We start from the raw sequence: 20,753 nt of genomic DNA, 5'->3' as shown, positions 1-20,753 counted from the left end.
GTTTTTTGAAAAAGCTAATCAGTGAAGAAATAACAACCATGTGCTACATTGTTTTTGCCTATAAATAATGAATTTCATGTAAGAACAAGTGGTAGTTAAATGTACTGTGGGCCAATTGCATAGTCATGGATACCCGAGACTTCATCTGTGGAAATTCAGCAAAACAGAATTAGAAATGTCAAAAAGAAAAGATCTCATTAAGATAATTCTTCCATAAATGAATCAAAAATTCTGTCCCAGCTGTTCATATCTTATGGTAATCAAGATAACATGGACATAGCTAAAAATCTAATTTACTGTTTCTCGAAGTATGGTACTGGAATAACCAGATCACTGGGATGCTTGTTAAAAATGCAAATTTGTGTCCCCCCTTCCAGACCTACTGTAACAGTACCTCTTTAGGCAAAGCCCAAGAATCCACCTTTAAAAAGTACCTCCATCTGTAAGTGACTTTTAAGCACATTGGATTTGAAAACCAATGTATTACCTTTTGGCTGTTTCCCACATGGTACTTTGGACTGATGGCAGAAATAAATCAATTACTAGTTATTTTTTCAGCAAATATCAGAGGTTAAAAGTTTCAATTACGAGGTATTTTTTGAAGCAGTGTCGGGGGGGTGCATGAAGACACACAGAAATGTGTGCTCATTTAGAATAAATTTCAATTCTTGCATGGCATATGAACAACTTTTCAACATGATGAAATGGAAGTAATATGTTATGATATCTAATGTGTTTGCAGAGAAAGAAAGAATTGAGGCAATAATGGTAGCAGTGGGAATAGAACATTAGGGATGACTTCAGAAGTTATTTCAAAGAAAAAAATCAGTAGGATTCAGTGAAAAATTGAATATTAACAGTAAATAAATAGATGGGACAAAAAGTAGAAAGTGACTCAAGTTTTGAGTCTGGGTGGCAGAGGATAGTGAGGCAATGGAATATGAAAACATTCTGAAAATTGTGAATATGGGTGTGGAGAAGGGAAGTTTTTTGTAGCTTGTCCTTTTACTGCTACATTGATAGAGATGGTGAATTGAAGTTTGTTACTGAATTTACATGTCAACTGAATTTTGCTACTTGAGTTTATGTATGACTGAATTGAACCAAACTGAGAACAAATTAATGTTTATTTTCTGTTACAGCAATTGTTCAACTGTCAAGCTCTACGAAAACTAAGTATTCCTGATAATGACCTTTCAAATCTGCCAACCACTATTGCTAGTTTAGTTAATCTTAAAGAACTGGACATCAGCAAAAATGGTAAGATTCTCATTATCAAATAGCTTGAAAGTTTTTACTGAAAATGTGTTTTAAAGTTTTCTCTTGGAAAATTATATAGCTATTTTCTTTGATTTTATTATAACTGTAAGTTTATTGTGCTGAAAAATTAGATTGTAATTTATAAGTCAAAGACAGAAAACTACTCAGCCATCATTTTACTAATGTGTTTGACTCACAAAGGCTTTATTTCCCTCTGCACTAAGATGTGGTCTAATCATTTCTAGAATATTTTATAGACTTCATGCTTGTTTATTCTCCTCATTCTCAGACACGTCTCAAATGTCACCTTCTCAGTGAGGCCTCTTATGTACCCAATTTGAAACTGCACTCTCAGTTCCCCTTATTGCTTTGACCGTCTTCACCATATGTGACAGGAAGGGGTTTTTCCATGTGTACCAAACATGCAATATGTGAGCCTGGTGAATAATAGGTGCCCAGTGGTATTTGTTGTATTTCTTGACAAACTTTTAAATCTGGAGGTTTTTGTTGATGATGTTGCTGTTGTTGATATTGATATTGATATTTTCTCTTTGAGTGTTTGTGGGACTGATACTTAGACCTTCAGAAAATCTCCTGCATCCTCATTCATTCATTAAATCCTCATTTCCTTCAAAATCCTTCCCACTTTCCATTTTATTTCAATGAAGCAACCATCAGTCAAGAAGGGTTACGTATGGGCACTATAAGGACATAAAATATGTCCCCTTTAAAATCCGTTTAGTTTGTTAAACTTGCATGTAGGGGGCTGGGGAAGTGAGGTGCTTTGGTTATTGTGGGCAACATGCTTGGTGTCAAAGGGACAGGTGTGGACAAAGCAGTTCCCTTACATGAACAAAATGTGGCATGAACAAATCATGTTAAGCTTACATTCTAGTAGAGTGCATTAAACATTAAATGCTTATACATGATTAAACAACTGCAAATGTATGAGGCTACATGAAATGTGAAGGATGTGCACATGAGGGGGACATAAGCCAATCAGAGTGGTTAGGGAACAATACTCTAACCAAGCTCAGACATGAAAAATAGACGTTAGACTAGGTAAATAAGGAACTGTCTAGTTTTTAAAGACCTCCAGAAAAATCTCTTGATCACATATAAATACAACAGTCTGAAGAAATGGGATACCTTATAGAGCTCCATGTCTATCCTAGTGGCCCTGTCCCTGACCACTCTGTTAGGAACTCTCCTCTTCCAGATATCTGCAGAACTTTTTCTTTTATTACTTTCAGATCTTTGTTCAAATGCCCTCAATATGACTTTCCCTGACCATCCTGTTTATACAGTCCTGCTATTATCATCTTCACTAGAAGCATACCCCATCCTACTTTGAATTTTTTTTTTTTTTTAGCATTTATGAGAAACTGATATACCCTATATTTCAATTGTGTATTTGTTGTCTGACTCTTTTTACTAAAATTAAAATTCAGAGCTGTCACAATTTTTTGTTTGTTTACTGGTATAGCCCCTTTGCCTAAAATAGTGTCTGGCACATTGTAGGAGATCAACAAATAGTTTTTGAGTGAATCAGTTAGCAAATAGTCTTTTGTAACATGGAACACTTGTTGAAATGTACTAGTGTGAATGGATAGTGATTTTTTCAATTCAGGTCTATGGAAGTCATTGAGAAGTTTACAGTGTTACTGGGGAGATAAGACTGACACCCATAAATGATCAGCAGATATCATAAAAGACTATATAATGAAATGCTTAATCATATGGCACATTTTACAATTCTTATAAATTTTTAGAGAATGGGAATATTAATTGTGTTAGTTTGCCAGGGCTGCTATAACAAAATACCACAAACTAGTTGACTGAAACAACTGAAATGTATTGGCTCACATCTTAGAGACTAGAAATCTAAAATCAAGGTATCTGCAGGCTGTGTCTTCTCTGAAGTCTATAGCATTCTGGTGGTGGCCTGCTGGCAGTCAATTTTTACCTCAGTCACATGGCAATCTCTTGCCTCTTTCCTCCTCTGGCTTCTAGTCCTGCTCAGTGGTCTGTATCTGTGTAGATTTCCTCTCCTTATAAAGAATCCAGCTATATGGGTTAAGGCCCATGCTGATTCAATTTGGCCCCCTCTTAGTAGGACTCATTTACAAATGAATTCACACCACAGAACCAGGGATTAGGACTTGAACATGTCTTTTTGGGGCACAATCTTCAATCTACCACATTAACTAAGATTCCTGTATTAGTAGGGAAAAATTAAACTCAAGGGTAGAGCTTGACAATCCTCATAAAATACAGTGGCATCTGAAAAAAAAGAACATTTCATGTGTAGGAGAAATAAAAGGTGCAAATGGGGGCACAAATATCTCCCTATAGCAATTTTGCTTACCACTCAAGCAGCTTCTCAGGAAAACAATCCTAAAAGAACCACATGCAGACCTAGAAAGAACATAACTAAATTTAAACCTATTGAAAGGTAGCATTTGGTCTAACTTTATTCTTTAAGAATAGTTTTGTAAGCCACATATTTGTATGGATTAGTATTTCTGCATTTAATAACACAGTAAGTTTAATCTGTAATCAATATGGCTTACCTATTCATACACATTAATTCATCAAATTTCATTTTTAAGTTACAATTTCCAAGAAATATCTTAAGTCCAAATACCGTATTCCTTTACCTTTAGACAGGTTTGGGTGGATATGCCAAGTAAATAAGATTTATCTTAATTGTAAAGAGGAGCAGATAAAAATTCGTGACCAAATATAAATACAAAATTACTGAGAAATATTGCTTTTTGTGAGCAATGAATAATCTTCCAGTGGCCCTCTTGCACCAAGAAATTTTTGTTGCTAGGAAGTGAATTGCCAGTTATACTTCTTCAACTCAGAAGTATGTGAGCATCCTTAGAAATTCTTGAAACTATCATTTAGGTACTTTTAGCTATGCTTATGATTCTCTTTTCTGAAAGTATTTATACAAAAAGAAATGCAAGAGATGGTGGATCACTTTGCAAAGTTAGTACAGTACTAAAGGCTTGCTTGATGAGAAGGATGATATATCAGCCATTGCTAGAAGTAACCCAAACAGTTAAAGATTTAATCATATCAGCCTTTTCAGAAAATCATACCTAAAAAAAGGTATATCACTGAATTCTATGGCAGGGACCTAGACAGTTACTCAAGGAGCATAATAGGTCCTTTGGGAATCTGTCAAGTGAAGAAAAAGCAGATAGCAAACATTAATTGTAACATCTGTATTGCTTCTGACAAGCCTGGAATAACCCTGGCCAAATTGTCATTCCCAAATGCATCAGGCTTGTTCTTTGTGACATGAAGAACTATGCTATTTTCTCTGCCCAAAATATACCTTCCTTACCACTGTTGCACCTCATCAACCAGGCAGAGTCCTCTTCACCTTTAAAAAGACATTTCAGATGACATTTATTCTGAGAAACTTTCTTGAACATCCTATACACAAAGAAAATTATCTTTCCTCTTTGATACCTTTATATCTTGTTTATGTTTTGAACTTACCATGCTTTTAAATTTAATTCCTATATATCTCTATATCTTTGATTAGACTATGGGACCCTTTAAATCAGGGACTATCTTATTTCTGTATTTGGAGCTGCTAGCATAATACCCAAGGTATATGGTAGGTGCTCAAGAAAGGTTTGGTAGGTAAATAAACATTATACAGAGGCATTACTTTTAAAATTATAATGTATGTATTACACCCATCACACTTGGGACCCCGTAAATGTTTTAACTGAGTGCTGGAGAAGATAGAACTGACACTACAATATTTAACATGTAACCTCTAAAATCAGCTCTAACCTGGCATGTAGTAATATATTTGATATCCTTTTCCTTAGGGTAATGACTACTTCATGTCTAGCTTTGACTTCTCCCTGAATTTCAGACTGATATAGCCAGCTGCCTGCTGGATGTAGCTATGTATGTTCCACAAACACCCTAAACATAATGCATATAAAACCAACCTTATCAACCACCTCCAACCTGCTTTTTCCCCTTATCCAGTTCTCTGTTAATGTTACTGTGATCCACACAGGCATTAAATGCAAAAATCCATTCTCTTCTCCATCTTCCACGTCCATTCAATCACCAAGCCCTACCAAATTTGTCTCCTAAATATATGTTATCTGTTCCCTGCTCACATTCCCTTTGTTATGGTCTTATACCCTTGTCTCTTTACTAGACTACTTAAATAGCCCCCAATTGTCTCCTCATCTTTATTATTGCCAACACCATTACAAACCCCTCCTCCACAAATTAGCTTTAGCATTCCTTGTAAATTGCAAATATGACTGGGTTACTCTCCTTTTTAAGATACTGGAATTTACCGAGGATAGAGTACAGGCTCCCTGGCAATATTAAGTCTCCATAATTGACCTCTACCTACCTTTCTGTCCCTTCTGCCAATCCCACCAAGGATGATTTTCACTTTTTAACTTCATGGTCTAGATACTGAAGAGCATCCTCTAATATTTAATGATGTTTCACTACTTCATGCCTCTCTTTATATTAGAAAGGTCTGAATCACCTTTCCCACCTCTTTTCATCTGGCAAAATCTTATTCCTCTTTCAAAATTCAATTCATGTGCCATTGTTTCCATGAAGCCTTGTGCCAGTTTGGCTATATTATGTCCCCCAAGAAAAGGCCGTGATCTTTTAATCCAATCTTGTGGAATATTCGGCTTAAGTTGTTTCTATGGAGATGTGACCTACCCAACTGTAGGTGATAACTCGGATTGAATGATTTCCATGGAGGTGTGACCCACCCATTCAGCTTGTGTCTTGATTTAATCACTTGAGTCCTATAAAAGAGCTTGCAAACAGAAGGAGCTCAGAGCAGCTCAGAGAGACATTTTGCAGACAGCTGCTGAAAGCAGACTTTTGCTGACACTTTGGGGGTGCTAGCCCAGTGTTTGCTCCAGAGAAGCTAAGAGAGGACAAAACACCTAAGAGCAACATTTTGAAGAAAGCACAGGAGCTGAGAGAGGAGCTGGAACACAACCTGAGATCAGCAGATGCCAGCCACATGCCTTCCCAGCTAACAGAGGTTTTCCGGACTCCATTGGCCTTACTTCAGTGAAGGATACTCATGTTGATACCTTAATTTGGACTTTTTATGGCCTTCAGACTGTAAATTTGTAACCAAATAAACCCCTTTTATATAAGCGAATCCATTTCTGGTATTTTGCATGATGGCAGCATTAGCAAACCAGAACAAGCCTCCAGACTCCGAGATTGACTGTAGAGTGCCTTCTCTGGGCTAATATACCTTCTGTATTCTCTGTGTTAACACACACATACTGAATTAAAACACTTGAAACTCAGTTGTATTAGAATATTTATGTATTTTTAATTTTTAACTTATTAAATATTTTAAACATGAAGAAAATAATGAGACACCAATGTACCATCACAGAGATTAAATTATCATTTTAATTTAGGTATCACACCCTGGCTTTTTAAAAATAAATAAAATTGCAGAAACATAAATTTTCATCCCATCTTTTCCTACTTCTTCCCTCCCAGAATTAATGTGTTTAAAATTTCAGTGAAGTGCTTGTATATTTTATTATATTATGCAAGTTTTTCATTCCACATTATGTTTCTGAAATTTGTCTTTGGTGATCGATGTGGATCTAGTAGAGCCAGCAAAGTCCCAAAGTTCCCAATGCTCCACATCCTTGACAACACTTGGAGTTATTAGATATGTTAAATGTTTGCCAATCAGATGGATATAAAAGAGTAGCGCAATATTTTAATTTACACATCCCTGATCACTAAGGAAGTTGACATTTTCTTTTTTATTTTATTTTATTTTATTATATGTTATTTTATTTTATTTTATTTTATTTTTTGATTTGCCAATTGTCTTTCTTAATAATTTGGCTTTTTTGATCCGTTTTTCTTTTGAATTGTCTTTTACATTCTTAATGATATGAAATATTTATATACTCTGAACAATAGTCCTTTCTTGGTTATATGGGTTACAAATATCTTCTCTCAATTTGTGGCTTGTTTATACAGTTTATTTGTGATCCCAATTTTCATGGATACATTCCCAATTTTAATGTACTAAAATGTATCAATCTTTCCTTTATAGTTTTTGTTTAAGAAACTTATATAAGAAATTATTCCCAACTCTAATATAATAAAGATATTATTCTATAGTTTTTCTGAAAGTAATAGCTTTTTACATTTAGACCTTTAGTCCAGTTGCAACTTATTTTTGTATGGTGCTGTTTTAGTTTGCTAAAGTTATTGAAATGCAATATTCCAGAAATAGGCTGGCTTTTACAATGGGGATTTATTAACTTACAAGCTTACGGTTCTGAGACCATGAAAATGTCTGAATCAAGGCAGCAACAGGCAATCTGGCGATCCTTCTATCTGATGGCAAGGCACATGGTGTCTGCTGGTCTCTTCCTTCTCTTCCGGGTTTTGTTGCTTCCAGCTTCTGGTTTCAGTGGCTTCCTCTCTGAGCTGCTGTGTGTGTCCTTGCTCTCAGCTTCCAGCCTGCTTCTCTCTTAGATCCTCTACCTTTTCTCACTCAGCTTCTCTGAATTTCATCTCTTGTAAAGGACTCCAGTAAGAGGAGTAAGACTCACCTGGGGTCAGCTGAAATAACCTAATCAAAAGATCTCACCCACCACGGGTCTACACCCACAGGAATGGATTAACTTTAAGAATATGATCTTTTTTGGAGTCCATTCAGCTTCAAACTACCGTAGTTGCTGTGGATGATCAAAATGTCTCTTTCCATATGAATAGATGATTGATTGTTCCAGTAACATATCTTCAATAATCCCTTGTTTTCCCACTAATTTGTAATTCCACCTTTTTTGTATACAATAATCCTTTTATCAGACTATCTGCTCCATTGGCTTATTTGTCTATTCCTCTGTCAATTTCACATTTTTCTAATCATTATAGCTTAATAAGTTTTAATATCTGTGAGACAAGAACTCTTCTTCCTTTTCTTCATATAAGTCTTGCTATTTTCAGTATTCTGTTTTTCCATATGAATTTTAGGTTCAACTTGTCAAGATTTACAGATAGACTATTAGGATTTTTGAAATTGGCCTAAAGATTAATTTGGGAAAAAAAATCTATATCTTTACGATAAAAAGCTTTGTTAACCATGAATATGATATATCACTCTCTTTATTCCATTCTTCTTTTGTATCTTTCAATGAGGTTTTGTGATTTCTTCCATGAAAGTCTTATACACATTTTGTTTGAATTATCTCTAAGTACTTTAAAGTTGCTCTTTTCATAAATCATATCCCTTTTTTAAAAATACATTTTCTAATTTTGTTTGACACTGTAGAGAAGCTTTGTTAATTTTGATATCTTGATCCTACATTCAGTCAAGGTGCTGAGTTATGAGTTCTGATATATGTAATCAGTAGATTCTTTTGAATATTTTATGTAGAAAATCACATCATCTGCAAAGAAGGAAAATTTTATTTCTTTCTTTCTGGTCCTTATACCATTGTATCTTCTTAAATTACTTTTCATACATTATAATTTTCTAGGCAACCATCCATGTAATCATTCAGATTTTTTATTTTTTTTGTCATACATTGTCCATAGGTTGCTTTATAAATTTCAACTGTATCTGTGGCTGTTTTTCCCTGTGCACTCCTAACATTGTTTAATTGGGCCATTTATTGTAATATTCTTTTTATCAATCCTTCAAGGTTCTTTTTAAAATTTATTACTTTTTCAAATAAGTTTCTTTTGGCCTGTTGGTCTTCTGTACTGTTTGATTGTTTTATTTTGCTGATTTTTTCCCCAATTCATTAATTTCTATCTTTATTTTTATTATACATGTCTTCTTTCTTAAGGTTTTCTGTTTTGTTTATTTGTTTTGTCTTCAGGAGTTGGCTGATTAGCTCCTGATTTAATTCTTTTTTTCATATATACAGTTAATGTTATACAGTTCCCTGTATTAGTTTATCTGCAACCAAGAGGATTGTTTTATTTTTAGCTTTCCAATATATTTGGGGCCTTTATAGTCACCATTTTGTTATTATTTAGATATATGGTAGACTTAATGGCCTGAATGATACTGATTCCTTGTAATTCATTAACTTTCACATTGTCCAAGAATATGATCAACTTTTAAAATGTTTCTTGTTGCCTGTAAAATGCATATCCTCTGATTATTGGCTAGGGATCTATCAATTTCATCTTTACCCCCCATTATTTTATATGCTTCTCTAAGGCAAATACCATATCTTAACAATTTTTACAACTTGGAACATTGAAAACACACAATACTTGGAACATTTACCTGCTTAGAACATTGAAAGCACCTGATGGACTAGGAAGACATGAAATGGAAAATGAGGTTTTAACCTCTTATGTTCAATAAAGATCCTGTTCTCCCTTCTTAAAAATAAGTACCTAACCTTGATATTTCTAAAGAATTTCAGTTTGATGAAATGTGGTTATGTTAGATGGAGTCTAGATAAATAAATAAATATCCATGTTGAATTTACCATGCAAATAATCTTTCATCTATTAAATCTTTCTGTTCTCTAAGTTTCATGCAGCATTCCATGGATGAATTTGCTTGCTATGCATTGGTTGTCCACAGCAATGAATCTTTTATCCTTTATTACTCACATCTTAATTCACTAGTAAAATTAAAAATAAGGTATCTATCAGCAATATTGTGATCTCTGAATAAACAGTCTGTGCCTGTCTATAGAGCTGATACATAGTTATAATAGAGTAAATTGTTTTATGTGATAAAGCAAGATAATGTATTATAAAGTTTAATTAGGCAGTGATTCAGTTTCAAGTCTGAATATTGATTTGTCATAGCTTCATATAGACTATGACACTGTAATTTAAGGACTTTAATGGAAATGAATTAATTTAAAAGCTCTTCCTAATCCTGTAGCAATTAAGTGATTTTTCCTCTCATCCTCTAAAACTTATTTCTATACAAGAATGGATTTGAAAAGCATCATAGTGGGCAAAATCACTATTGTTAGTTTTAATGAAAGGCAGTTAGAGTTGAAGGCATTATTATTTGCTTTACTGACTTGCCAATTATTCCACCCTTTCCCCAAATACATGCAAAATGCTGAAGACAGTATCTTCAAGGTGGAGTGAAAAGAGGACACTTCTTCCAAACCCAAACACAGTTGAGAAAGCAAATACAAGGAACCAGTTAAATGATTTAAAAAAAAATCTTTAAAATTTTGAACATATTAAAAGAAATGGAGTGACTCTAGGTTTTAGTGCATTTCTTATAAATTTTTGTAGAGAAATCTATTTTGGTATGCCTTACGTGGGTTGGGCAGAAAATGTTACCACACTCTTCTCAATTAGCAATAAATATGTTCTTTGGCATTTGGCAAATCATTAAGACCATTTGTTTAAAATAAAGCTTATTATTTTGCCCTATTAAATGCTCACTTTCAATACACTTTTTAAAAATTTTTTTATTAGAGAAGTTGTAGGTTTACAGAAAAATCATTTAAAAAATACAGCTTTCCCATATACACACACTCCTTATTAACACTTTGCATTAGTGTGATAACTTTATTATAATTGCTGAATGAAGGTTAAAATTATACTATTAACTATAGTCCATAGTTTACATTAGGGCATATTTTTTCCCATATATCACTTATTATTCACACCTTGAATTATTGTGGTACATTTCTTATAATTCATGAAAGAACATTTTTATAATTGTACTATTAACTATAGTCCATCAATTAATAGGATTCACTCTGTTGTACAGTCCTATGTTTTATCTTTAATTTTTATTCTACTAACAAGTATGACCTAAAATTTCCCTTTTTAATCACATTCACATATATAATTCAATGCTGTTAATTACATTCACAATGTTGTGCTATGATCACCACCATCCATTTCCCAAACTTTACAGTCAACCTAAATAGAAATTCTGTGCAAATTAAGAATTAATTCCCCATTCCCTACCCACAATCCAGACCCTGGTAACCTATATTCTAGATCCTAACTCTGTGAGTTTGCTTGTTCTAATTATTTCATGTCAGTGAGATCATACAGTATTTGTCCTTTTGTGTCTGGCTTAATTCACTCAACATAATGTCTTCAAGGTTCATCCATGTTATCACATGAACCAAAACATCATTCCTTTTTAAGGCTGAAAAATAGTATGTATATATCACATTTTGTTTATCCATTCATCAGATGGTAAATACTTGGGTTGCTTCCACATTTTGGCAATTGTAAATAATGCCTCTATGAGCAACAGTTTGCAAATATCTGTTTGAGTCCCTGCTTTGAATTCTTTGGGTCTGTATCTAGTAGAGGAATTACCAGGTCAAATGGTAATTCTATTCTTAGCTTTCTGAGGTACTGCCAAACTGTCTTCCACAGCAACTATACCATTTTACATTTCCAACAGCAAAGAATGACTATTCTTATTTCTCCAAATCCTCTCCAACACTTGTAATTTTCTGTTTTTTAAAAAATAGCCACAATTCTAATGGGTGTAAAATAGTATCCCATTGTGGTTTTGATTTGCATTTTCTTAACTGCTAATGATGTTTAGCATCTTTTCATGTACTTTTTAGCCATTTGTATATCCTCTTTGAGGAAATGTCTATTCAAGTATTTTGCCCATTTTTTTAGTAGGGTTGTTTGTCTTTTTATTGTTGAGTCATAGGATTGCTTTATATATTTTGGATATTAAACCCTTATCAGATATGTGGTTTCCAAATATTTTCTCCCACTGAGTTGTCTTTTTACTTTTGTGATAAAGTCCTTTCATGCACAAAAGTTTTTAATTTTGATGAGGTCCTACTTTCCCATTTTTTTTTTTCTTTTGTTGCGTGTGCTTTTGGGGTAAAGCCTAAGAAGCTATCGCCTAAAGCAAGATCCTGAAGATTTTTCCCTACATTTTCTTTGAAGAGTTTTATAGTCCTGGTTCTTAGATTTATGTCTTTGATCAATTTTGAGTTAATGTTTGATTACAGTGTGAGATAGGGGTCCTCCTTCATTATTTTGCATATTGATATCCAGTTCTCCCAGCACCATTTGTTGAAGAAACTATTCTTTCCCAATCGAGTGTACTTTGCAGCCTTGTCAAAAATCATTTGGCCAATGAGGGCTTCCTTGACATCCCTGCATAAAATTGCTGTCTGCCACTGCCGGCACTCCCTCACCTCCTTTTCTTCGGCAGCACTTATCACTTTGTGATATACCAATTGTTTTACTTATTTTCTTATTGTCTGTCTCTCCCCACAGAATGTAAGTTCTGTGAGAGAGATTTTTGACTGATTTGTTCTTTTCTAGTCTCCAGCTCCTAAAATAGTTGCTGTGTGGTAGACTGCAAAAAAAAAAAAAAAAAGGTCACAAATTATTTGCAGTCTCTCTCTGCAAAAGCTGGAGTCTGGTTACCCACCCTTTGACTCCCAGCTGCCTTTGGACTTGCTTTGACACCAATAGAATGTGCTAGAAGTGATGTGTGATTTCCAAGCCTAGGCCTCAAGAAGCCTTTCAGCTTCCATTGTTGCCCTAAGAACCTTTCTGCCAGCGTGAGAACAAGTGTAGTCTAGTGTCCTGGAGGACAAGAGACCATGTGTGAGAGTCCTCAGCCATCCCAGCTCTCCTGGTTATCCTGATTGAGACCCCAACATGAGATAGGTCATCCTAGACCATCCAGCCACAGCTAAGCCCAGAAGAACTACTCAGCTGAGTCATGAGGCATAATAGACATTCATTGTTTTAAGCGACTAAGTTTTGGAGTAGTTTGTTATGCAGTAAAAACTACCCAATACAGCCTGGTACATAATAGGTGTTGAATTTATTAAATTAATGTATGTTGCTGTTACTGCTTCAGTAAAAATAAAGAAGTAAGTTGAGGAAAAATATCAATTGGCCATAGATGTGAGGGTCTATCTCTGAACACTCAGTTCTGTTCTATTGATCTATGTATCTATCCTTATGCAAGTACCATGCTGCTTTGACCACTGTGGCACTGTAATAAGCTTTAAAGCCAAAAAGTGTGAATCCTTCAACTTTGTTCTGCTTTTTCAAGATGGTTTTGATTATTCAGGGCCCCTTACACTCCCAAATAAATTGCATGATTGGCTTTTCCATTTCTGTAAAGTAGGTCTGTTGGAATTGTGATTGTGATTGTGTTAAATCTGTAAATCACTTTGGGTAGAATTGATGTCTTAACAATATTTAATCTTCCAATCCATGAACATGGAATATCCTTTCATTTATTTAGATCTTTTTTTGATTTCTTTTAGCAAAGTTTTGTAGTGTTCTGTGTATAAGTTCTTTGCACCCTTGCTTAAATTTATTCCTAGATATTTGATTCTTTTAGTTGCTATTGTAGAAGGAATTTTTTCTTGATTTCCAAGTCAGATTGCTCATTATTACTTTATACAAGATCTACTGATTTTTTGCAGGGGTGGGGGGTTGATCTTGCACCCCATCACTTTGCTGAATTCACTTATTGGCTCAGGTAGCCTTGCCATAGCTCTTTTAGGGCTTTCTACATATAGGACTATGTTATCTGAAAATAGCAAGTTTTACTTCTTCCTTTTCAATGTGGATGCCTTTTAGTTCTTTTTCTTGCCTAAATGCTCTGACAAGAACTTCCAGTACAATATTGAATAACAGTAGTGGCAGTGGGCATCCTTGTTCTGTTCCAGATCTTAACGGAAAAGCTTTTAGTCTTTCACCATTGAGTATGACATTAGCTGTGGGTTTTTCATTTATTCCCTTTATCACATTGAGAAAATTTCCTTCTATTCCTGTTTTCCTAAGTGTTTTTATACAGAAAGACTGCTAGATTTTGTCAAATGCCTTTTATCCTTCAATTGAGATAATCATGTATTTTCCCCCTTCATTTTTTTATGTAAACTGTTAATATGTATCCTCTTTTGATCCTTTTTATTTCTGTGGGTCAGTAGCAACATCCTGCCTCTCATTTCTGATTTTATTTATTTGCATCTTATCTCTTTTTTTTCTTTGCTAGTCTAGCTAAGGGTTTGTCAATTTTGTTGATCTTTTCAAAGAACCGACTTCTGGTTTTGTTCATTCTACTGTTTTGTTTTGTTTTTTTTATTCTCAATGTCATTTATTTCTGCCCTAATGTTTGTTATTTCTTTCCTTCTGCTTGCATTGGGTTTAGTTTGCTGTTCTGATACTGGTTCCTCCAGGTGTGCAGTTTGTCTCTTATAAGAATTTTGCATTTAAAGCTTATTTTGTCTGATATTGGTATAGCTACCCAAGTTCTTTTTTGACTACTGTTTGCATGGCATATCTTTTCCCATCCTTTCAATTTCAACCTATTTAGGTCTTTGGATCTAAGATGAGTCTCTTGTAAACAACATATAGTTGTATCATGTTTTTTCATCCATGCTGCCAATATGTGTCTTTTGATTGGGGAGTTTACTCCGTTAATCTGTTGAATTCAGTGTTATTATTGTAAAGTCAATACTTCAGCCGTTTTGCCCTTTGGTTTTTATATATCAAATCTTTTTTGTGTTTGTGTTTTTTTTTTTTGTTTTTTTTTGTCTCTCTTTTCCCTCCTTTTCTGTGTTATTCTTTTGTGATGTATCTAACTGACCCCTTTCTCATTTCTGTTTCTGTATATTTTTAAAATGCTTTCTTTGTGGTTACCCTATGGTTTGTATTACACAATCACACAATCTACATCTATACCTTACTCATTTGAAAAGATATACTACAGGTTTAGCTTCAAGAGTAAACATGTTCTCTGCTCCCATATCCCTGTTTCCTTCTTTTTGCTGTTTTTGTCCTACTTTACCACTTTATAATTTCATGCCCATTATCAGGAAATATGCCATGTTTCTTGTTCAATTGTATTCTGTCTCTTTTAGGAATTAAAGAGTAGAGCTGTACATTGAGGATACAGTGTTATTAGGTTTTACATTTACCCGTTTAGTTACCCTTAGTGATAATATTCATTTCTTTAGGCTACTCTCTCCTGTCTTGTCCTTTCAACCTACAGAACTCCCTTTACTTATTCTTGTTGGGAGTCTTTTGTTGACAAACTCTCAGTTTCTGTTTTTCTGTGCATATTTTAAACTCTCCCTCAGTTTTGAAGGACAATTTTGCTGGACAAAGAACTTTTGGCTGGCAGTTTTTCTCTTTCAGTACCTTAAATATGTCATACCACTGCCTTTTTGTCTCCACGGATTCTGATGAAAAATTGGCACTTACTCTTAATGAGGATTCCTTGTATGTGATGAATCTTTGTGCTTCTTTGAGAATTCTCTATCTTTTGCTTTTGACATTCTTATTAGTATGTACCTCAGAATAGGTCTATTAGGAATTATTCTGTTTGGAGTACATTGTGCTTCTTGGTCCTGTATATTTTATGTCTTTCATAAGAGTTGGGAAATATTTGGCCACTATTTCCTCAAATATTACTTTTCCCCCTTTTCCCTTCTCCTCTTCTAGGATACCAGTGATGTGTATGTTTGTGTGCTTCATTCTGTCACTCAAATTTCTGAGACACTGTTTAATGTTTTCTGTTCATTTCTCTATCTGTTCTTCTGACTGTATGATTGCAGTTTTCCTGTCTTACAGTTCACTGATCCTTTCTTCTACCTGTTCAAATCTGTTGTTGTATGCTTCCAGTGTATTTTTAATCTCCGTTATTGTGACTTTCATCCCCATATTTTCGGTTTTATTTCTTTTTAAACTTCCAAATTCTTCTTTATGCTCGACATTGTCTCCTTAATATCCTTTACATCTATATCCATATTTCCCTTCATATCCTTGAATTGATTTATGAGATTTGTTTAAATTTATTTGATTAGTTGTTCCAAATTCTAGGACTACTCTGAAGTTTTAATTTGTTCCCTTGACAGAACCATGCTTCCTGTTTCTTGGTATGGCTTGTAATTTTTTGCTGATATCTGGGCATCTGATTATATTGCTGTGTTAGCTCAGAAGTTCAGTTTCTCCCTCTTACCTAGTGTTTTATTTTGTTGATTAGCTTTGTGTTAAGGCTTTTCTTTGTTGTTCAGTCCAAAGTAATCTGGACCTTTAGAGTAGCCTGTGTTTAACTGTTCACATTTTCTCAGTTCGCCATCTGATTCTTGCCCTAAATATGCAGTACAATTTTTAAGATTGTACTTTTTCTGCATTTCTATCATCTCCAGGAGAGAGCTTCCTTTATTCTTTTTCTCCTCCAGAACAGAATCTTGATCTGTTTCACTTGTTTTTGTGCAGAATTTCCTCCCCAGCTCCTAAATTTTGTTTAAATTCTCTCCCTTACTCATTGCTACCTTTTCCTTACACTTTTCTGTTTTTGGACACATCCTCTCTTACAGCAGTTCAGTCCACCCACCACACCTCCCTTTTTTTCTGTGAAAAGCTTCACAGAAATACCCCATTAGGGTATCCTGTCCCAGGGACCCAGATCAGGTCAGTCCAGAAAGAAAGGTCAATCCAGAAAAGTCCATTTTTCATTTAGGTGCTCCAGACAACTGCAACTGAATTGAGTCTGTGTATCTCTTGCCAACAGTTCTGCTGTAGTCACTTTCTTTTTTTTCCTTTCCCCTTGGAAAAAAATTTTATTTTTAAAAATTTTATTTTATTTTATTTTTTCCCCTCAGAGCCCTTTTTTTTGCATAACTCCTTAGCTGCTTGTATTCCACCCTGGGTCTCTGCAGACTCAGGTCCCTGTGCCTCAATATGTGTGGGGTTCTAACTTGCTGCTGTGAGTGGCTCTGTAGTCTGCATCCATGGCAGGAGGGATCCAGGCTGTGCTGCACCTGCATGACTCCCAAGCAGCATGGGACCAATTGCAAGGGTTGGATACAGACTTTTGTGGGGGGAAAGAATATTGCCTACCTGATATTGCAGATTTCTTTTTCTTCAACTCAGCAGTTGTGGAGTCCTTCTCCAGTACCTACTGTCCTCTAGAGTCCCAAGCAAGTGGAATTTGTCCTTTTACTATTTGATTAAAAGGGGAAACTTTCCCATAGGATGTTTTACATCACCATGTTGATGATGTTACTCTCACTTCCAACACTCTTAATGTGTTATTTACCTGTAAATCAGTAGCACTTCCCTACTATAAAACTACCTTCTCTTTCTACAGAATCTACTTCTTCCCAGGTATACATTGCTAAAATGAACTGAGGATTGAATCCCTCTATTTCCATTAAGGAATGTAATGGAAAAACCAACACAAACCAGTATTCTGTTTCTCCTGTAACCTTCTAAGCCTGCTGCCAGAACTTTTTTTTCCCATTTTTTAATTCAGTTTTTTTTTTTTCCATTTTTTTTAATTGAGATTGTTCACATACATACAATTATCCAAAGGTCCAAAGTGGTACAATCACTTGCCCATTGTACCTTCATACAGCTGTGCATCCATCACCGCAGTTAATTTTTTTTCAATTTTTAGAACATTTTCATTACTCCAGAAAAGAAATAAAGACACACAAAAAAAGGAAACTCAAATCCTCCCATACCATCCCCCCTCCATTATTGATTCATAGTATTGGTATAGTACATTTGTTACTGTTGATGAAAAAATGTTAAAATACTACTAACTGTACTATATAGTTTGCAATAGGTAGATATATTTTTTTCCTATATGCCCCTCTATTATTAAGTTTTAGTTATAGTGTCATACATTTGTTCTAGTTCATGAGAGCGATTTCTAATATTTGTGCGGTTAATCACAGACATTGCCCACCACAAGATTCACTGTTTTATACATTCCCATCTTTTAACCCCCAACTTTCCTTCTGGTGACATACATGACTCTGAACTTCCCCTTTCTACCACCTTCACACACGTTTCAGCACTGTTAGTTGTTCTCACAATGTGCTACCATCACCTCTGTCCATTTCCAAATGTTTAAGTTCACTCTAGTTGAACATTCTGCTCATGATAAGCAACTGCTCCCCATTCTTTAGCCTCATTCTATATCCTGATAACTTACATTTGGGTTTACATATTATAATTAGTTAGTATCAGTGAGACCCTGCAATATTTGTCCTTATGTGTCTGTCTTATTTCACTTAATATAGTGCCCTCAAGGTTTCTTCATCAACCCATCTTTTTTAAAATGGTTTTGTTCACACACCATACATACCATCGTAAGTAAACAATCGATGGTTCCCTGTATAGTCACATATTTATGTATTCAGTGCCATCACCACTATCTGTATAAGGACATCTCTATTTCTTCCACAAAGGAGGAGGAAGAGTCAAAGAAGGTAGAGAGACAGGAGAAAAAGAAAAAAAGAAAGAAAGGGAAAAACAGAAAACAAGAAAAAAAAAAAAAAAAAAAACCAAAAACATGACAGCTAGGAAGCAACGAAAGGAAAGATAGCATTAAACTAAAGTAGAATGAAGAGTCAGACAACATCACCAATGCCAGGAGTCCCATACGCTTCCCCGATGTCCCCCCGTATGCATTCAGCTTTGGTGTATTGCCTATGTTATACTAAAGGAAGCATAATACAATGTTTCTGTTAACTGTAGTCTCTCGTTTGCATTGATTGTGTTTTTCCCCCAGTCTCACCCCATTTTTAACACCTTGCAATGTTGACATTCATTTGTTCTACCTCACATAAAGACATATTTGTACATTTTATCACAATCGTTCAGCACCCTATGTTTCACTGAGTTATATAGTCCCAGTCTTTATCTTTCCTCTTTCCTTCTGGTGTCCCACATGCTCCTAACCTTCTTCTTTCAACCATACTCACAGTCATCTTTGTTCAGTGTACTTACATTGCTGTGCTACTATCTCCCAAAATTGTGTTCCAAACCTCTTACTCCTGTCTTTTCCTTTCTGTCTGCAGTGCTCCCTTATAGTGTTTCCTGTAGACGAGGTATCTTGTTCACAGACTCTGTCATTGTCTGTTGGTCAGAGAATATTTTAAGCTCTCCCTCATATTTGAAGGACAGTTTTGCTGGATATAGGATTCTTGGTTGGTGGCTTTTCTCTTTAAGTTTCTTAACTGTATCACCCCACTTCCTTCTTACCTCCATGGTTTCTGTTGAGACATTCGCACACAGTCTTATCAAGCTTCCTTTGTATGTGACGGATCGCTTTTCAGGATTCTCTTTTTATCTTTGACATTTGATAATCTGATTATTAAGTGTCTTAGCATAGCCCTATTCAGATCTATTTTGTTTGGGGTATGCTTCGCTTCTTGGATCTGTAATTTTATGTCTTTCATAAGAGATGGGAAATTTTCATTGATTATTTCCTCTGTTATTTCTTCCGCCCCTTTTCCCTTCTCTTCTCCTTCTGGGACACCAGTGACACATACATTCCTGCATTTCATTTTGTCTGTAAGTTCCCAGAGACATTGCTCATATTTTTCCATTCTTTTCTCTGTCTGTTCTTTTGTGTGTAGGCTTTCAGCTGTCCTGTCCTCCAGTTGATGAATCCTTTCTTCTGCCTCTTCAGCTCTGCTCTTGTATGTCTCCATTGCATCCTTCATCTCGTGTATTGTGCCTTTCATTTCCTATATTCTGTCAGTTGATTTTTCAAACTTTCAGTTTCTACCTTATGTATGCCCAGTGTTTTCATTATACGCTTCATCTCTTTTGCCATATCTTCCCTAAACTTTCTGAATTGATCCAGCACTAGTTGTTTAAATTCCTGTATCTCAGTTGAAGTGTAAGTTTGTTCCTTTGACTGGGCCATAATTTCACCCCTCCTAGTGTAGGTTGTAGTTTTCTGTTGTCTAAGCATCTGGTCTCCTTGGTTACCACAATCAGGTTTTCCTAGACCAGAATGGGCTCAGGTCTTGGAAGGAGGCAATAGTTTCAGGTCTCCCTGAGGGTATCTTAGAAGATTAATTCACCCAGTGAGGACTTGAGTCACTGTGCTTTTCTGCCCAGCAGGTGGAGCCTGTCAGCCTGTATCTCCAGACTGGTGTAAGGAGGTGTGGCCCATGGCCATTTTCCCTTAGGCTCTGGTGTCTGGTTCTGAATGGAAGGTTGGTAGTAGAGCTTGGCATCACCTCTTTCCTCTTGAGGAAGATATACCCCCTGGGGAGAGGTTATTTGCATTTGAATTGTCTCTGACTCTGTTATCTCCACCCTTGTCTGAGTCCGAGGGCTGGGAATTGAAAATGGCTGAGGCTTTCTCCACTGAGCTGAAAAAGGGATAGAAAAACCCCTTCAGGGTCAGTCTGCGGCCTCCCTCAGTTTAATCCATTGGCCAGAGATGGCACTCAGTCCTCTGTGTTCTCCCTCCCTTCCAGAGATGTCCTCCAACTCTCCAAGGTCAGTCATCACCAAAAGCCTGTGTCTGCTTGTTGGGGATTTGTAGTTGGTATTGAGCAGTCCATGTGTGCTAATTAGAACTCTAGTTGGAGCTCAGATGAGCCATATTCGCTTGCTCAGAGAGGCTTTGCAGTTTGGGAGAGAGCTGCTTTCTAGCACCACGAGGCTTTGCAGTTCAGGCCATGGGGGTAGGGGGCTCCCAGCTTGGGTCT

At 35.6% G+C, this 20,753-nt stretch overlaps 1 protein-coding gene across 8 annotated transcripts in view; it reads left to right on the top strand.

Moving 5' to 3' along the window:
- Positions 1 to 20,753, top strand: part of LRRC7 (leucine rich repeat containing 7) — a 618,288-nt gene that overhangs the window by 257,294 nt on the left and 340,241 nt on the right. For all 8 annotated transcript variants that reach the window (XR_005215335.1, XM_037826923.1, XM_037826929.1 and 5 more), the window contains exon 4: positions 1,143 to 1,260. Coding sequence is in view for 7 of the 8 variants with exons in the window: in XM_037826923.1 (XP_037682851.1) it covers positions 1,143 to 1,260 (118 nt within the window). In the remaining variant the exon portion in view is untranslated. The remainder of the gene's footprint in view (positions 1 to 1,142; positions 1,261 to 20,753) is intronic.

This window comes from Choloepus didactylus, chromosome 2 (assembly GCF_015220235.1).
Source record: "Choloepus didactylus isolate mChoDid1 chromosome 2, mChoDid1.pri, whole genome shotgun sequence".
In the NCBI taxonomy this organism is placed as follows: Eukaryota; Metazoa; Chordata; class Mammalia; order Pilosa; family Megalonychidae; genus Choloepus; species Choloepus didactylus.
The sequence above is the reverse complement of the archived record's forward strand: the minus strand, read 5'-3'. Positions and strand labels throughout refer to the sequence as shown.